Genomic DNA, 19,415 nt, shown 5'->3' on the forward strand with positions numbered 1-19,415 from the left:
CTAGTTTTTGTCTTTAAGAGGTGTTTGTCTGGGTATAAGCTCTAGTCCATTCTCCACACTTGACTGCACTCCTCTTCGAATATAAAGGCCCATGGGATTTTCAGACAGGAGTGTTGTTTTCGTACAGCAGAGCAGTTTATTACTCTAGCTACCTAGGTTAGCCGATGCTGCCAGCTCAGAGATGAACCCAAAGAAACCAAAGCTAACAGCACTGGGTGGGAATCAAATCAAATTATGTAGTTATTCTAAAAAGCACATTTAATTCAACCAGAGTTGACTGAAGTGCTGTAGAATAAAATACAAAGAAGAACTGACTATCCTCAGTGTTTCTTTAAAGATAAATGGATAGATAAAATATTAGCCACAATTGTAGTTTTACTTAACCACAGACATGCTGACTTTGCCTGCATCCACTGCCTCTGGTGTTGGCTGTTGCTGCTCATGCCAGAGGGGAGAATTACTGAATGCACTTTTCACTGGCCGTGAGACTGTAAGCCATTGCATGGACAATCATTACTCTTACCATTAAAGTTTTCCTTAAAGTCCACAGTGTGTGTGTGAGGGTGTGCGCTCATGTGCGTCAGTGCTTGTGCTTAAATGTGAATTTAGCAGATGTGATTAGCTTCATGCCAGGAGCAAGGAGCATTTAATGAAGTGTTGCTTTCTTTGAGAGGTTGAGTTCAAGCATTGGATGTTTTCTTTGTGTGCAAAACACACAGAGTGGAGAAAATATAGCTGAAAAATGGAGAGAACTACAGATTCCTACATTTTTCAACAAGGAACTAGTCTCTGGCTACTTTTCTGTGCCCATTAAGGCAGAACTGCATCCATCTGCTCGTAACATTGTAGACCTCTGAACTGTGAAAGAGCCCATCATCCTCCGTGGATCCCTGGATGATTCCTTGCTGGTGTTTCTTACGTCAAGGCTGAAGACTAAAATCAGTCATACCTTTGCCTTGATACTCCCATCACGCATCTTCGTTATCTTTGCTTTAATCTCAGGGCAAGGAAACTCATCTGAGTCTTTTACTCACACTACATAATTCCAGCACTCTGCATGAGCTGGAGTGCTTCTGGGCGTCTTCCAGTTTGCCATGTGGTAGAGGGAGAATCGCAGCAGAAGGTGAACCTTAATTGCTGTTATTGTGCCAGGACTCCTCCTGGCCTACATTTGATTATTCAGTCCAGACCTATCTCATCACCACGGTTGTATAAGTGAGGCAAATGATGGAGGTTCCTTGCATGAATTTGAGATTTTTGTGACAGCCTGTTTGTGACTGTATACATGTACCACCTATTTCCCTCATTAACCACAATATTATAGTCCTCGATCCAGACTCCTCCCTCTTCATATCCATAAAACCAAGTGAGATTATCCCTAAACTCAGAGTGCACTTTGATTCATGATTTGGCTTTTGCTAAAAGTGCAGACAACCCTGGGAATGAAACATCCTCTAGTCAACAGCATTCAAGATATTTTTGAGCAGTGTATAGGTCAGCAGCAGAGAGAGGAATATCCTCAGTACACGAGTTGAACATAAGGTCACTGGCGCATTGATGTGAGTTAGTGTCCAAAGATGCGTCTCTTTGTACATGAAGTCTTCACTCTTCTCTCTCCACCTCAATTTCAATCTTTTATACTGTGTTGCATCATCAGCAGAAGAGGGATGTTTTAGAAATATCTGCACCACCACAAAGATTGGGAAATCATCAGATCGGGTGGCAAAGTTGTTTTCAACACCATTATAAAGCCTGTCATCATTCCACTAGTGATTACAGGTGGGTGAAGTTACACAGGGGACAGAAGTGAAGCAAATTGGCTTGATGTAAAACAGATGTAGTCTGCAAAATGGGGAAGAAGTAGAAAGTCATTTGCGCAACAGTGATTTTAACATTGTCACTGTTGAATTAAAGAGACAGCAAATAGTACCTGTGGCAAAATTAAAGAAAGACACTCTCAAGATATTCAGAAGCAATCAGGTATCTCAAAACAGTAGTGGCAGTTTTGTTCTATATTCTGTACACTGACAAACCTTGACACATGGACACAGAAGATTCACAATACTGATAAAATCAAATATTAGCCTTTATGAGTTTAACATGACAGTCATTCCTTAGTGGCTGTTGGTGACAGCAGATTGCTGAAAAGAAAAATCAACATTATGATCAAACTACTAGGATCATTAATTTGTTCTTTAAATAAGTTTGGTGTATCATTACCTTTTAATAATATTCATATCATTAGCCATTGTAACTGGGAAAACACAAAGGCAAGCTAAACCACAATATTATGATTAACAAAAACCCTGACAAAATCTCTTTCCATTTCATAATAACTTATTGGCCAGATTCAGGTTAAAGGTGGATCTTGTATGCAAGGTGTCATTGACGGTGTTTCCTCTTTTTCCACAGATATCATTGACAAGAGTGAACTGAAGGCATTCTTCGAGAGCAACTGTTCTCAGATTTATTTTATCTTCTATGAAAATTTCATTACACTGGAAAGCAACTTAAAACAAAAAGGTGAGTACAGACCTTCTTTTTTTTTTTTTTTTTTTTAACTGTACACTGATTAGTTGACCACCTTGCTTGTGGTTCAATAATTAACCCTCTCTCTGCTCTTGATGGTGTATGTTACGGCAAGGGTGTATTTCCTTCTGCCCCAAGTGTAATGTGCTTAAGCCCATAGAAAAGCAATTTCTGGTCCAGTATAACCAGTATAACACTGTCATGGGTAGAGGATTTGTTCCCACTGGGAGTATGCTTTCATGGTAACATAAGTTCCTGTGAATGAGTGGTCCATATTATTGTTACATTATTGATGAAGCTAATGCAGTGTGGCTCCAGGTTATGTGTTTAAAAATCTAAGTATTCTCCATGTGTTTCAGGGAACAAATCTCAAAGGGAGGAGCTGGACTCCATCCTCTTTATTTTTGAAGTAAGTCATTTGTCTTTATGTCTGCTGATGTCTCCATCTCTGATTTCCACTGATAGCTGCCACAGCCTCAACCTGTTTACTGCTGAACTCTGGGGTGCAACCACAGTTTCCATGGTGCCATGTTGCATACTCTAATTACTTCCTGAATTTGCCTCAAATAGCCTGGAAATCAATTGGAGGTTCTGCAGGTGAAAGAATCATCAAATAATTTTCCAGCCTTCTGCGGGTTGAGGGAGAGATTTCAGTTCATTTATTGTATTTAAAACCTATGTGTGTATGCAGATGAGAGGAGGCATGTCTTGTGTCTGTGTGTTGGCTCTATAGCCCCTCCCTCTGTTTTTTTGTTAACGCTCTTATGTTGCACATGCAGGTTAAAGTCCCCTACCTGGTTTTCCCACCTGACTGCAAAGGCAGCTCCTGTTTCCAACACAAACATTCAGCTCTCCAGTTACATTTGCACAGGGCAGGGCTGTAAGGATGGCAGCAAATCAAAAAAAAGACGGGGGGGCAGTCTGTTTGTCCCTCTTTGTACAGTATGTCTTGTCCTAGTTTTTCTGATCACCTGGGAGCAGTGTGAGGGAGTGTTCCTTGCATTATGTCCAACATAGAGTAAGTCATTCCAGCTAAAACGGAGGATTCTTAACTTTGGATTCAGGCCCACTCCCCAGTTCATGAGTTTGTTACAGTAGCATCATGCCTGACACAGTTGTCTGTCTTTTGCTATAGATTCCTAACTGCCAGTCAAGAATGTCCAATGCATCTTGGGCTCTAATGTCATATTATCAACTTAGATCTTTTTCGTCCTGTCTGGTTGACGCAGTATGTACACAGTAGCACATTTTAGAGCCTGTATTATATGCAGTTTGTTTGATTGTTTGCTGATAGTCATTTAGGATTGGCATTCTTTTGTAGAATTTAGAGTTTATGTTTCTACGGCCTTCTTAGCCTGCTGTTTGGAAGCTAAATTAGTCTCTAATCAAGATAAAGAAAATCATTAAGATATTTGCTCCCCATCTATTAAAAGAAAAACTAAATCACTAGATTTCGCTCCAGTTTTCTCCACTCCTCACAAAGATAGCCTCCCTGCCTGTCCACATTCAGTCATCTGACCTGTAACTAAAGCCTGGATTCATGCCTGCTACATATTTATGGAGTCATCTTTTCAAAAAGAACTAATATTGAAAGCAGCTTAACCCTCATTTGTCCCCTTTTAGCCCCTGCCTGTGACAACGTGTGCTTTTACCCATGCACTGAGAAGATAAGCTTGCTTTGAGTGGTGTGTACAGGACAGATACAGGGTTGCTTTGATCCCGAGCTCTGCTACACTGTGCGGACTTTCTCTTTTATGCCATATTAGATTAGGCATTTTGGACCGTATGTGGTCATGAATATGATATCAATTGATACCTTTGTGCTCACAAACATGCACTACTAATATGTATCATGTTATCCCGGTGAATTTTGCACCGTTATCATTTTCCTTTCTCCAGTAAATACAGAAATTTGAGGCGTTTTATCATAAACCTAACTTTTCCTGGCAGGATAAAGCTTTTCGTAAATGTGTATGATTTGCTTTAGTCACAAAAGTCAACCGACCAGAACATAAGCCGTAGCAGCCTTTGTCCAAGCAGCCTCAGAGCGGTGTATAGAATAGCTATGAATGGACAGCTGCTGGGACAACAGCCTTTTTGTAGCTCTGTGCTTTGCGACACACTTTAATGCTGTATGACAGGTTAAGAAGAACAAAGCTCAACATCGCTGCCCTTCTTATTCTGTTGAAGAATTTCCCGGGAAAGCCACAGTTATGTCTTCATCTCTCTAGGCAGATGGGAATATGGTCTCCTGCACTCTCCATCACCTCAGTCCCTCCTTGCATTGAAATCTGGCTGACATATACAGTACACGTGTGCGTTGTGTGTGTTGTTTGCTTTGAGCTGGCTACGTGGGGATTACTTACCTTTTTCCGTGGCTTGCTGTAGGGGAGTATGATCCCCCATGCCGAGCCTGTTTGAGTAATGGATATCTAGAGGGGGTAATCTTTTGTCCCTCCCCCTAAACTCTGCTGGAACACCCCACCCCTACTGCCACCAGCAGCCATCACCATTCCCTTCCAGGATTTCTTTGTGTCTGCTGCCACAGATGCATCCATGGTAGTTAGTGATGCTGCAGCAGGACTGACAGATGAGAGACCTGATCTCTGTGAGAAGGCAACAACATTGTTAAAAAATGCTGGACTGCTTGAGGCCTGTGTGTAGGTTTTTAACATGTAAAACCAGAGCTGAGCAACAGATTTATTCAGTACCTACATAACGTAAAAGTATTAACCTATTGATTTTTTTCTTCTTTAAATTGGAACTCATTGATCCAAATGCAAGAATACTGCATTGCTTCAGTATTCACCCCTTTTACTGTGTAGCATCTAAATCATCACTGGTCTTGAGTATTGGTTTTAGAAGTCGCATAAAATGTTCAGGGGAGACCTGTGTGTAATCAAGGTGTGACAAGTGATTGTAAGTTAAATACACTTGTATATGGAACCAGGTGATAGTCAATTGCCTGGCAACAACTAACTCAAGACAAAGGAACATTTAAACAAATTCAGCAGCAAGGCCTGTGAAAAATAATGTGAGAACTTTGCATGGTGCTGGAAACCACACAGACTATAATAAGATCAGTCTTATAAAATGAAAATAATATTGTACTACTGTAAATCTGAGTGTCAGTGTGAGCATGAGGTCTTTGGTAAAGCTGAAGTAGCTACAGGTTTAATGGCTGAGGTGAGGAATGCTGTGCATACAGCAGCCAGTGCCTGGGTACCACACCAATGGATAAAGGTTGTACAATATGGTCTGATGAGGCCTAAATCAAGGCTTTTTAGGCATCTTACTAAATGCTGTGTTTGATGTAAACCAAACACAACAGCCCCACTATAAAGCACCATAGTGGGAAAACAAAAAACACTCCATTCTCATCAGCAAAGTGGTGGCAGCATCATGATGTGGCGATGCTTCACTGCAACAGACTTTCACAGACTTTTTGTGAAAGTAAAGGGTTAAATTCTGGGAGAAAAAACATCTTTTCTAGTTTTGTCTGATCTATTTTGCAGCAAGACGATGACCACAAACCTAAAGCCCAGGCTGAAAACAAAAACCTTTATGTCCTGAAATGGCAAAGTCTAATCTAGGTCTCAGTCTAATTGAGAACTTAGGTCAGCATTGCTGTTTGCTCATGGTTCCCATTTAACTTAATAGATCTTGAGTGATTTTGCAAAGAGGACTGGTGAAAAAGTGCAGTGTCCAGATTTACAACGCTGATATAGACCTATTGATGATTCATTCAGGTTTGTAATGGTTTGGGTTTCCGTGTTTGCAAAAAGAGTTTTCGAGCATCAATACTTTGCAGGTGTGTAATATCGTGTCCGTGTCAGTTGGATAATGTTTGTCTTCCTTTGGCAGCCATTTCTATATTGTATAGGAGTCAGGATGCATTCTTTCTAATTGTCTTTATGTCACCATTTGATGCTATGCATCCAAACCATGAGTAAATTAAAGCACATAGTAAGAAAGCTACAGAAAATCTGCTGTTTATCAGCATGTAGGTGTAGTTCCAGGAATGAAACTGGATAAGATAACTTTCTGTTTTAGAAGACTGTTATTGCTCTCATGAGACAAGATTTATCTCTGGGGTAAGGATACTCAATTCTCAGGCCTCAGGGGTCTACAGTTTGTCCAGTTTGTTTACTCCTGTATGACTATAGATGACCTCTTACTGTCTGAAAGCAGTTCGATCCTGATGCCACTGAGGTTGTGGGACAGGTTATGGGACAGCTCTGGGACCAATGAGACTCAGAGGGAAGTCTGTTTATGTCCACTTTCACTCCAGGATATGACCTCACCATGACCTGTCCTGCCGTCTGTCATCCGGACCTGACTCAGCATTCTGAATTCCCCTTGCCATCCTCTGTGTGACCCCGCCCCCCCTGCCCCAAATCTAGATTTGAGACTTGACTTACTGATTTGCCATATATGGTAAATGTGCCTATTAAATCTAGTGCGCCTTAGTTTTGATGAATAACTGTGTATCTATCCCACCCCACGGGTAATAAATATTTGGTTGTCTTTTAGAAAGCTGCAGAAAATCAGATGCTTTTGACGGATTTATGTGTATTTACCCAAGATGGTCACTTGAGATTAAACCTAAGGAGATCCATGGCAAAACCACCAGAAACCAAAACTGAATCAACATACGGGAAAAAGGAGGACAAAAAAGCATGATATTTCTGTTTATATTATATCCCAACAGTTGCATTTGCTCATTTAAGTCAGAAACATTTAAAAAAGACCAGAATAAGGAGGAATGTGGTGTATTATAGTCCACCTGCCACAGCTCATGGCAAACAGAGGATTGATTGTGGCTGGTGTTCATTTAAATGCCACACACAAATGCACCATTTAAGCAGTGCGTGTGTAAATGGTCAGAAATGAGAAAGAAGGTAATTAATAACACAGTGTCACTCTGTATCATAAACAGCCATCAACAATCCTGTCTTCTTGTGCCTGGCGTAATGGCATCATATTCATTCCTCTTGATGCACATCAACTGAAACTCTCCTCTACATGTTGGCTAACATGTGTCTGAGAAATTAACCTAGGGCCATTTAGCTAAGTGATTTCTTTTTCTCCCTCACTCCTCTTTAGTCCAAGTTATGACTGACAGTTCACCAGCAGGGGATTATTGGTTAATGCATAAATGCAAATTTACTAAGTGTAGCATGGGTTTACGCATGGAACAAGCTGAGTAAATGAATCTTAATGTCTCAAATTATGTTTTAACCTGTTCTTTAGCCTTCAAACCTGAACTGCTGGAGTGCTGCTGTATATTTTACAGATAACTATTTTTGTCACAAGCAAGAACAATGATTTATGAACATTTTACAGATGCATATTTTGTAGTGTGTGGCTTTGTTGACATGTAATTTAGCATGGTTAATTTGTCCAAAACTATTCATGCCCAAACATGAAAATAATTTGGTCCTAGAGGAAGCCTCCTGCAGCTTGGCTTTCACTAAGGGCAAAGAGGAACCTGAACCTGATGTCTGAGCTAACATTGAGAAGCCTGGGAAGGACTTTGATTGCGCTCTGCTGCTGCCACCCACTGGCTACAGAGGAGAATGAAAATGAAAACATCTCTTACTATTAAAAATATTTCTAAAATAAAACTCAAAAAGTGCTTTAGGCTTTAAACAGTATTGTATTTTGAGGTTACTGTACATGACATATGCTTTACTAGCCTACATTTACCAAGGCCTTTACCCACAAGTAATGAGGGCAAGCTGAGGACATTTGGTTAGCATGTAAATAAGCAGTCTGGTTTGGTCTCCACTGTTTGGACTTACCTTAGAAAGCATTTTAAACAAAGCCGGTGTGTAACTTATGTTTTTTTTCACAGTGCATGAGGCCAACAAGTGACTGTACAGTCAGAGACTCATTTTCTTCGTAGGCTGCAGTATGCTCTGCTGTAATGGAAAGATAATACTTTTAATTAACAGTTATTTCGCTTTACTTACTTCACTATTTCTGTCTCTATGATCTTCGTTTTGTTATGTAATTGACACTTTAGTTGTTTTCTGATCTGGCATGTACATTGTGTTAATAGGTCAATGTTTTATGTCTCCATTGTCATCATCTCTCAGGAGATTTCATCATCCTTAGATGCTATAATAATGTTATCAAAAACCTAAACAATATGTAAATAACTGCATTTCTTCTGAGAATGCTGAGTGTCTGCTGCTGCCATCTAAAAGCCCTTGTAGACCACCTCTGGGAGAAGTGTATTATGTCTCATGTTCAGGCCCTGTGGCTGGAAACCTAAGTGCGGATCATGTAAATGTGTTACAGCTGCTGTTGTACCACAGTAATGCCCCCATCTTTATGCTGGAGTATGGCTGCAGATTAGAGTAACTCCACCAACCTCTAGTCCAGCAGACTCTGCATTCGCCGCATATCACCCAGTAAATTCCTCATTGTTGCGGCCGCCATTCCAGCTCCACGGGGAGTCTTTCTGAGCTAGCTTCTCCATCTCATTCCCACTCTCCCTTCCTGGTGCTCTGTAAGGAGAGAGAAAGATGGTGTTATTGTGTCTGCGCACACACACTGGCAAAGGCTTAAGCAGGCTACCCTGCTGTGTTACTGCCTAGCATAATGTGTCTGCTGCACCAAGGAGACAGAGTGGAGGAGACCAGTACAGAGCCTTACGGAGATATAATAATCCCATGTGGGATCAATAGCAAGGTGCAGCCACACGCCTGTACACGCATATCATCACATCTGTGGATCAGAGAGAAGTTGAGCAGCACAGATCGTCATCCAGAACCCCCTTAAAGTGATGTATGTCTTTCAGTATCTCCCGTGTCACTGATAATGACAGGGATTTAGTTTCAGAGGACAAGAACAGAAAGTTAAAGATGGACGATGACAGGGGAAGAAGGCAGTTGTTGACAAATTGATACACTCAAAACATGAGATGACTTCTGGAATGCCACGGCTCTCAGAATAATGTGGCATAGCACTGGACAACAAAATGTCACCATATGCCATCTTCCAGAGCAACATTATGGTGGTAAGATGAAGATTTAACAACAGGGTATGATCAGTTAATATTATAAAACAAACTAATATGTATAGATTATTGTCTAAAAATTACATATGAAATATTGTTAGGTATATCATGAAAATTACACATTTCTTTATATAACATACCAAACCTATATTCACACAATTATTCAACTTCAGTTTCATTTATTAAATAATTTCATCTTCATAAACCTTATTGTTATATCAACAAAGCAAAAAATCCTTGAGGTTATAAAAGCTGGTTCTTGGCAGTTTTATTCTGATGCTCTATAGGCTCTGAAGCTTTCTCTTATACTTTGTCATCTTTCTTTTTGTATTTCTTCTTTTTTTCCTCACTGCTGTAGCACTTTGAATCTGTGGCTGGAGAGGACTTAATCTTTTTAGTTCTGTCATGCACATTTTTCTTATGCGCTGTATCCTTTGCTTTAGTGTGTTTCTCACTCTCCAGGGCAGATGAGCCTTTTATCATGTCGACTAGAGTTGGTTGTCTGGTTAAGTGGGTCAGAGCTGCATACTGTACGTAACACAGTAAAGGACGGACTTGACCTCTACATTGTAATCACAAAGTCTTATTGGGTCAGTGATTAGGATTTGATGAGAAGTGAGCCATTGGGGCATCAATTGCTCACAGCACACTGACTATTAACTAGCCATGCGTGCATGCGCGCACACATCTGCCGTCCCCCAGCCTTTTTTTTCCATCTCTCCAGAGGGACCCAGTTAACCTGCTGCTGCATTCAAGAATAATGATAGGCTGCTGAAAGGTTAGGGCACTCTAATTGATTTGTAAAGCGGTTGTTGGCGAGGTGATGACATTTCTCTATGCTGCCCTGTGTCACAGACAGGATCTGCAGACATGCAAGGCCAAGTGGAGGGAAAGGGCAAGGATGCTGCATTCCTTAAGTTTATACTGCTTTGGTCAAACAGTGCTACTTACCAAAGCAAAGTCGACCTTTTCTTTTACTTTAGAGTCAAATAAGACGGATACAGACAGATACAGATACAATACTGATTATTTTGTTGATTTATTGATTAATTGTTTGATCTATAAAATGTCAGAAATCCAACTTCCCAGAGCCCAAAGTGACTGATTTTTGCCATTTTGCTTTAAAAAAAATGACTTGATGATCAATCGATTATCAAAATTGTTGCTGATATACATTTTTTGTTGTCAAATAATTGAGTAATAGTTTCAGCTCTAAAAAGAAAAATCCAGGTTAAGCCTCAAGCTGGTCAGTGCTGAGGTTCTTGCTTAAAGCAAAGTTGATGGTGAAGGAAAAAGACCTTACTATCCAACCTAATGCAACTGCAAATATAGTTGTTACTGAAATGTACCAAACTCTAATAACCAGCAACTAATATCTACTAAACCTAATCATTACTTTTTCTGTTTCTATTAGAAAATTCTACAACTTCTGCCTGAGAAGATCTACAACCGATGGCAGTTTCACAGTATAGGTATGTATTGATAAGTTTTCTACCAACATGAAATACTTGGCACTACCTTGATTTACAACCACTCTCGGATTGTTATACCTGACAGGTAGTTACATGTACTGTGTATGTGTCTTTCTTCCTGAAGCTTCTGTAACCTCTAAGATACACATGGCGGTGGTGACAAAAAAATGTCACCATCACCATGCCTCAGCCCTCCATAATGAAGAGAAAATAATTAGTCTTAGAAGGGGATGTAAATGGGAAATGCAAATGAGCACTTCATTTGAAATGCAAATAAGTAATTGAATTATGCTGGCATGATTTCAGTCCCACACAAAAAAGGAAAACCTTGCATGAAGCGATAACCTCAATTATAACTGTTGTTTGTCAGCCGCTGGCAGCTAAACAGTCTAGGTCTAGATCAGTCGTAGATTGGCCCTCCCCTCAGGCTTGTAATTCCAAATATCAAGACTCATCTCGGGGAGATTGCCCCAGACAATTTCTCGTTTTTGTCAGTCATTGGACAACAAATCATCACAGGTTTAAAGCTGCCTCTTGGCCTTCTCCTGAACTCACAGAATTTTTTTTTTTTTTTTTTTGCCGCTCATCAGTTTGTGTGTCACCGGTCAAGATGCTGTGCTGTCACTGTACTTTCCCCTGAAGAATGTTTGGTGGTGGCTGGATAGCTTCTTGGCATACCTGTTTTTTAATTGAATTCCTAAGATAACTTTTTCTTTCCCATTTTTTTTTTTTTTTTTTTTTTTTTTATCAAAGCATTTCAGTTCGCTGTGATAAATTCCTTATGGTGGGTTGAGTAGGTCAGGAATGGCATTAATGACTTTTAGTGTTTTTGTCCTTTTAGCTGAGGATTGCAAGGTCACAGACATTTGACACAAACCGTTGAAAGCTGAAGAAAATCCTCACACCTTTTATCTTCCTCTGTCTGCTTACTTTTAATTCCTTCTGTCCTGAGCCCAAGAACTATGAAAGGATTCCTTTATGTAAGGACCACAGAAATGTTATTGATTTAACCCATTGAGAGGAGAATAATAAAAGCACCAGACAAGCACGCATATAAACTCTCGTGCAAACACGTAAGCTTGATTTATACTTTTGAGCAACTCAGCCTGGTCTTCATGGCTACCACTTAGATATGCCTGAGTCAAATCACTCAGTTAAAAAACCTTTTTTATTAAGACTTAAACATACCTCTGAACTTCTCTAACATAACTTTTAAAGTTATACGTTATATTTATCCTAAACTTAAAATCTGTCTTAGTACCAGCCCACATTTCTTCAAGCCCACAATGTCCTCATAATAACAGTGTTCTCTGCAGGCTGTCAAGTGTATGTCCTAACTCACACACACACACACACACACACACACACACACCACACACACACACACACACACACACACACACACACACACACACACACACACAGACCTCATCCGCCCAAGGTATTTAGCAATCAGAGCAATGTCTCATTTGATTACAGCAGAACCAGATTGCCTTCATGAATGCATGTCGCTGCCAACTGATGTTAATTTTCATCAGTAAAATGTGAAGCGTTGCCACTCTCCCCACTAGTTTGTCAGGACCACCCATCAAGGTCAATTTGGTCACTGGAGATGACAAGCGGGTTCCTCCTTTCAGTTTTGTGCTGTTTGTCGTGGCCCTACTTGTCATGAAGGGGACTTCTGTTCACTATTTGTATTGCAAAAGTCTTTGACAGTTGTGTTTTTTTTGTTTTTTTTTTTTCTTCCAGGTTCTATTCTGAAAAAGCTTCTACACACTGGAAATTCATTCAAGGTAATGTTTGTCACAAGATATGAGAAATCTTTTTTTTTCCAGCCACATGATGCACTGTAACTAGGGATGTTCCTAACGACTGATTTCCCTGTCGATTAAACAGAAATTTACATTTAGAACACTTGACTAAAAGTAAGAAAAACAATCAAGTTGAGTAGGTATATACCAGTATATTCTGACACAGCAAACATACAACCTTATCAAATTACTGTAAAACCAGGCTGGTTTTTATGAGTTTTCAACAGTCCCACATTCCACCTTACTTATTTACAACATCCGGATATTAGTGCAGGGAGAGGGGGGCTGTCATCTGCCAGGTGTGCAGCCCCAGCGAGTGGCAGGCAGCTACGTAACATCTTAAACACAACAGTTAACCGGGTTCTACATCAATAAGATAATGATTAGTTTAACCAACTAGTATTTCTTCTGCTGACATTTCATCATATAGTCGACTAATCACGCATATCCCTTTAACATTAACATGAATTTTAACTTTAAAAAATCTGGCTTCATAGTATGTCACGTTTAGTGTTTTATTTTACTTTGTGTGTCCATTAATACGTCCCAATGTCCTCCTGTCTAGATCCGCTGTGAGGGGATCCGTCTCTTCCTGCTGTGGCTGCAGGCCCTGAGGGACAACTGTGCTGAGGAGCAGTTCCTTATCTTTGCCTGTCTGGTGCCAGGATTCCCTGCTGTGCCCTCCACCAGAGGGCCCTGCACCCTTGACACCATCATTTACAACCCCTTCTCCAACCCCCCTGATGGTGAGGCAGGGATGTGCATGCTTCTACATGTGTACATTTATAATGACATAGATTCTGTAATATTTGTGTCGCCTGATGTGATGTGGGTGGTCATTGAGACCATCTAAAAAAAACATTAAACCGATATCAGACTGTTTATGTTCATTTTTAGTGGAGAACTCTTGTTTTTTTGGAAGTAATTCAGGTCTTTGTGTCTGTCAATCTGAGCAGCAAAAGTGGTGCCTGAGGAGATTACCCCGCTTGTTCCAGCTGTGGTGGGAGAAAAAGTTGCAGATGACCAGACCTGTTACATCCTTGAAACCCTGCTCAAGTACATGGTCATTCAGGTAATAACTAATTATGCTGAGAAAAGCCTGCACAACTGTTTGCCGCCAGCAGCGATAATATAGTTATCATAACGGAATCTCAAATGACATGGGTTAAATTGTGGTGCAAGGTTGCAAGTGAGATACAGGGACAAATGTTGGCACAATTGAAACCGTTTAACCCATATTCTTTTTAGCTTTTAAAATTTTATAGCAACCTGGTTGGAAGGATCTCCCACAAATTTATGAATATGACAGCACTTATATGAGTATACAATATAGATGTTGTCATGGTGTTGATGTGTGCTCAGGTAGTTTGTAATCCCTGTCGTGTACAACAGTAAAAAAAAACTAAATACAATATCAGTTGTTAAGTGTGTTAAGTCAGAATCTGTTAATACTATGTGTACCTAGACCAAAGCATTTTCCCTGTTTACTGTTTCTTAAAAGAACTTTCAAACTATTGTGTAGGAAACAATATACTTTCACTGTCTGAGTGACTCTGGAACCATCTCCTCTCCCTGTAGCCTGACCTTGTCTGCCTTTGTGCTGTCTGTCTGCCAGGCATCCAGTTTAGAATGGAAGAACAAAGAGAACCAGAACACAGGCTTCAGGTTTCTCTTCAGCCTGTTCAAGAAGTACTACCTTCCACATTTATTCCCATCCTTCACCAAGCTCACAAACCTCTACAAGCCTTTATTAGGTAAGCTGACATATATATTTGTGCAGAAGCCTTTTCATAGTGAGCATGTTACTGCAAAGTGTATTCACCATGTTGTGTTGCACTGTACTTACAGACTGCTGTCTGGGTTGTAAAATCTCAGCTTGACTGTTTGTAATGTCTGCTTATGTACATCTTCATGGGAGCTAAAGCTTCTATTCAATAAACTGGCAGACTTTAATTCACCATATGGAATACAGTTCATTCTGCAGGCTGTTCAGCACAACAATAAAAAGAATGACATGTTCATTTAAAATTAGCAGAGCTGGTAATAAGCAAAAATGAACTGTAGCATATGGAAACTGCAATATGGAAACAGTAATAAAGTTTGTGTGTGTCTGCTTGTGTGTGTGTGTGTGTGTGTGTGTGTGTGTGTGTGTGTGTGTGTGTGTGTGTGTGTGCGCTCGCAGTAACACAATAAAAATGCACTATTTAAGTCAAAGACAGGAGGATGATTATAGACGTGTAAGGTGTAATAAGTGAACAGGTAGAAAATGAAGTGATATAATGCATGTTAAGTTTCCAAGGCTTCATGGTTGAGTGAATAGTTTGATTCAGTTGGGAAAACTCTGAATACCCTCACGGCCAGACCTTTGGAGCTGATGTTTGATCTCTCTCGTTCTACTCCTTGCATTCTTCTTTTTGCCCCTCCCTATGTTACTATCCTCTATTCTTTTCCACTCTTCCTCTATCAGACCTCCCCCACCACAGACCAAAACCCTTGTATGTGCCAGTGACGCGGAACAATGAGAGCACCTTCTGCACCAGGGACCAGTACCTGGCACCCCGTGTGGCCTTCATCACCTGGCTGGTAACCTTCTTCCTGGAGAAGAAGTATGTCAGCAGTGCTGCTGCGGCGCAGAGCGCCAAGAATGGCACTGAGGTCATTCCCAAACTCATCCAGGTGAGTATGACAGTACTCTTCTGTTTATTTGTCATACTGTTATTTAGGAGGGAGGAGGTAGATGTGTTATGAGTATATTGTTGCTGCAAAACCCCTGAACACTTGTATCTGTGTAAAGACACTTGGCCACAAAGGACTAGGATTTTGATAAAATCTTCACACACATGTATTCATACATATGTATTTTATTCTGTCCACCTCAGTTATGTCATTGAGGCTAGGCTAAATAACCGAAGCACCTCTCCACATAATGCAGTATAGTTTAATAGCACCACAGACTACATCCCACAAAATGATCATACAGGTGAATCAAGTCTTCGAAATAGTTTCAACAAAAACTAAATATTATAACCTTCATGAAGGTAGAATTTAATGCAGGGCTGTTGGAGTAGACTGCATTATTTTAGTTAGTTGCAACCAGTAAAGTGGCAACTGAGTGCACATACAGTAATAGTGTTGTTTTGGGACATTTTGCCTTTACAAAAGAGCAAATCAAGTGGCAGGAGTCCAGAGAAGAGACAGAACGGAATTAATTGCAAAATTAATATTATTATGATTACATTATTATTAATACAGAAGCTCATTTCCCGTAAAGAAATTTAAAAAATAATGAAGAAAATACAACTCATCAACTCAGGAATTTATTGTCAATGAGACTCTTGTGACCAATTATTTAACTCTGAGTAGGCAGCTCTATAGTATACTAAGGCACTCTCACTTATCGCTGTCTCTCTGTGGTGGCCAGACTGTCACTGCAGGCAGTAGCAGCCAGGAGAAGGAGAAGGATAAGACATCAGATGGGGATACAAACGGACCAGCGGGGGAGCCTGAGAAGAGCCACTCCAACAGCAGCACGCTGTCAGATCGACGGCCCAGTGATTCCAGTTTGTGTAGCATTGAGGAGGAGCACCGCTATGTCTATGACATGGTGCATGCCATCCTGCTGTCCACCAGGGACAATGTGAATTTTGTCAACGAGGTCTTCCACCAGGTACAGTGGTGCCATCAAGCAGCAATTCTTGATTTGATGTTGCAAAAAATAATTTCACTCTAGCTATTGCATAGTTTTCATACTGGATCATGATTATAATGCAGATTGGACGTCAACACTATGATTACATGAACTATGTCTGCTGGACTATTTGTTAACATGTTCTCCATGTTCTGTGTTCTCCTTACTAAGGCTTTCCTGCTGCCCTCCTGTGAGGCGTCAGCAACCAGGAAGGTGATCAAAGTGTACAGGAAGTGGATCCTACAGGAGAAGCCCAGCTTCATGACAGAGCCTGACACAACGGCCCAGGAAGATGAAGTGGATGACAGCTCTGAACAGATACTCAGCACAGAGACAAACAGCATGCATGCACAGGTAAAAAGAAAGCCAGTAAATGTGTACTTTCCTATCGTGTATATAATAATGTTGTGACTGATTATTATATTGTAAAAGGGTCCAAAAGGGATTGGCAGTGTAGTATAAATGGAATAGAAAATCTGTTATTATTATTGTTATTATTATTTGCAGAGGAGGATCCACTTAGGGCCTCTGAATCATCATATGCTAAAATCACAATAGATCCAAACTAAATCTTAGGTGCTTCTAAGTAATTCAAAAAGGGTAAGTTGTGGACCAAGGGCTTTGTTTATTTATTTGTTATTAAAATGTATCACATAGACTAAAAGCTCAGCTTAATATCTGTCATAGTATCCTTGCTTACATCTACTGAACATTTGACTGGCCTGCTTTGTCTTCAACAAGACGGAGAGTCATGGTCACAGACGGTCGTCCAGCTGGGGGAGGACCTACTCGTTCAGCAGCGCCATCAGTCGGGGCTTTCTCACTGAGGAGCAGAACAGGGACATCAAGGCTGGCATCCAGCCCACACTACAGGTCTGTATCTATGTCCAGAGGTGTGTTTCTAACCTGAGATCAAAGCACAAGGTGATTAGAGTCATCTTACTTCTTACTGTTTGTGTCATCATGCACTAATGTGTGTAGGTGTTCCTGACCAACTCATCCAATGTGTTCCTGTTGGAGCCATGCCAGGACGTACCTAAACTCCTGGAAAACCAGGTTGAGGTGTGCAAGGGTGTTCTTAGCATCTACCGGCACATGATCATGGAGCACACGATGAACACACAGACATGGTCAGTGAAATATCCAAAGATACATGGAATTTTTTTTTTTTTTTTTTTTAACTTTTTTTTTTTTTTTTTAGATATTCCTTCATGACTCTCAAATTTTATTTTATTGGTTCTGCAGGGAGCAAATGCTGCAGGTACTACTGAGGATCACTGAGGCGGTGATGAAAAGGCCACAGGAAAACCAAAGAAAAGACAGCTTTGCTGAAAGCTTAGCATCTATACTCTTTAGGGTATGTCTGCATGTGTTTAGCTTTACTTTTACTGCTATGCAGGGTATTTTGATCAAATCAAAAAAGAGGGCTATGACTTCATACCTACTCTTGATACTCTTACTAATAGTACAATGTAATTACAAAACATTGAATCCATGTAAATCTATGCAATTTCTTGTATGACCAACCATCAACATATGTTGCTCAGGAACCTGTTGTATATTTAGTGTGTGTGTGTGCGTTTCTGTTGGGGTCTTTGCTAACAGAAAGTCAAGAAGACACTACACCAAATTAGATGTAACAGTGTGAGATTTATGTTGTCACATTTTACCAGGGGCTGGGATTTCTTGCTGCAACCCTGTCTGTCAATGCTAATTCATCTGCTGTTGTCTCATCTTGCATTCAGACCATCATTGTGGCGTGGGTGCGAGCCAACCTGTGCGTATTTATCTCCCGGGAGCTATGGGACGAGCTGCTGGCAGTGCTGTCCTCTCTTACCTGCTGGGAGGAGCTGGTGACAGAGTGGGCCAGCATCATGGACTCGCTGACGGCTGTGCTGGCACGCTCTGTTTATGGCCTGGACATGGGCAACCTGCCCCTGGACAAACTCAGTGAACAGAAGGAGAAGAAGCAGAGAGGACGTGGTGAGGGGGAGAAGTGGGGGGATAAAAAAAATTGGGATGGCTGGAAGTTTGGTGAAAAGGTTTGAAATTGACTCGTGGAAAGATAATTCTGGTGATTTTCCACTTGAGCTTAATTTTTTTCTACATTTCACTTTATGATTAGATGTATTGGTCTCTTTCACTTTGACTCTGAAAAGTCATTTCTGTTGATCACTTATTCAATGTTCTAAAACAATAAAACATGAAACCTTTTTATAGGCACTATTTCTCACGTGTTGAGTGTGTCAAAGCTTTTATTTAAAGAACAGGAGTTGGTCAAAATAATATTTGTGAAGCTTTTGTGAAGATAAATCTACGTATGTGTGATGGATTTTCTGAATTGATGCCTCACACATGATGCAAACTTTATGAGCCCTTGCTCAAAAGGACACGGCCTATTAAACAACTGATTAGTGCTGACAGCTAGTCGATTAATTGATTAGTCAATGGGCAGAAACAACAATTTAATCATCGATTAATTCAGTAATTTTTCAATAACAAATGCTGAACATCCTGTTGTTCCAGCTGTTCACAAATGTGTTTTTTTTCTCTGTTGTGTCACTGTAAACTGAATACCTTTTGGGTTTTGACTGCTAGGTAAACAGAACAGCTATGACATATAAATAAACTTACCAACTCCCTCCATCAGTGTGCCCTGCTGTCTGCCAGAGTGTGTTTTTTTATACTACCACTTGTAGTTGCCACAAAGACATTTTCAAATCCTACCCACTGGTGCTTTTAAGTCTGTATTTGACAGTGAGCTCTTACTAGTTTAGATCATACCCACACTACATGCTAGTTGATGTTGACAGCCTCTACAGCAACTTTACAGTCAAAGGTGTTTTTTTAAGGTCTGAAATACCATTATACTATATAAACTCTGTGTT

At 40.4% G+C, this 19,415-nt stretch overlaps 1 protein-coding gene across 6 annotated transcripts in view; it reads left to right on the forward strand.

The window, feature by feature from the left end:
- Positions 1–19,415, forward strand: part of ralgapa2 (Ral GTPase activating protein catalytic subunit alpha 2) — a 92,447-nt gene that overhangs the window by 14,067 nt on the left and 58,965 nt on the right. For all 6 annotated transcript variants that reach the window (XM_056392964.1, XM_056392960.1, XM_056392962.1 and 3 more), the window contains exons 2-15: positions 2,413–2,523; positions 2,889–2,938; positions 10,971–11,028; positions 12,778–12,821; positions 13,405–13,585; positions 13,796–13,911; positions 14,455–14,593; positions 15,307–15,515; positions 16,261–16,506; positions 16,699–16,881; positions 17,269–17,400; positions 17,509–17,657; positions 17,773–17,884; positions 18,273–18,510. In XM_056392964.1, the coding sequence (XP_056248939.1) occupies positions 2,413–2,523; positions 2,889–2,938; positions 10,971–11,028; positions 12,778–12,821; positions 13,405–13,585; positions 13,796–13,911; positions 14,455–14,593; positions 15,307–15,515; positions 16,261–16,506; positions 16,699–16,881; positions 17,269–17,400; positions 17,509–17,657; positions 17,773–17,884; positions 18,273–18,510 (1,968 nt within the window). The remainder of the gene's footprint in view (positions 1–2,412; positions 2,524–2,888; positions 2,939–10,970; positions 11,029–12,777; positions 12,822–13,404; positions 13,586–13,795; positions 13,912–14,454; positions 14,594–15,306; positions 15,516–16,260; positions 16,507–16,698; positions 16,882–17,268; positions 17,401–17,508; positions 17,658–17,772; positions 17,885–18,272; positions 18,511–19,415) is intronic.

The sequence above is a fragment of the Seriola aureovittata genome, chromosome 13 (genome assembly GCF_021018895.1).
Source record: "Seriola aureovittata isolate HTS-2021-v1 ecotype China chromosome 13, ASM2101889v1, whole genome shotgun sequence".
NCBI lineage: Eukaryota > Metazoa > Chordata > Actinopteri > Carangiformes > Carangidae > Seriola > Seriola aureovittata.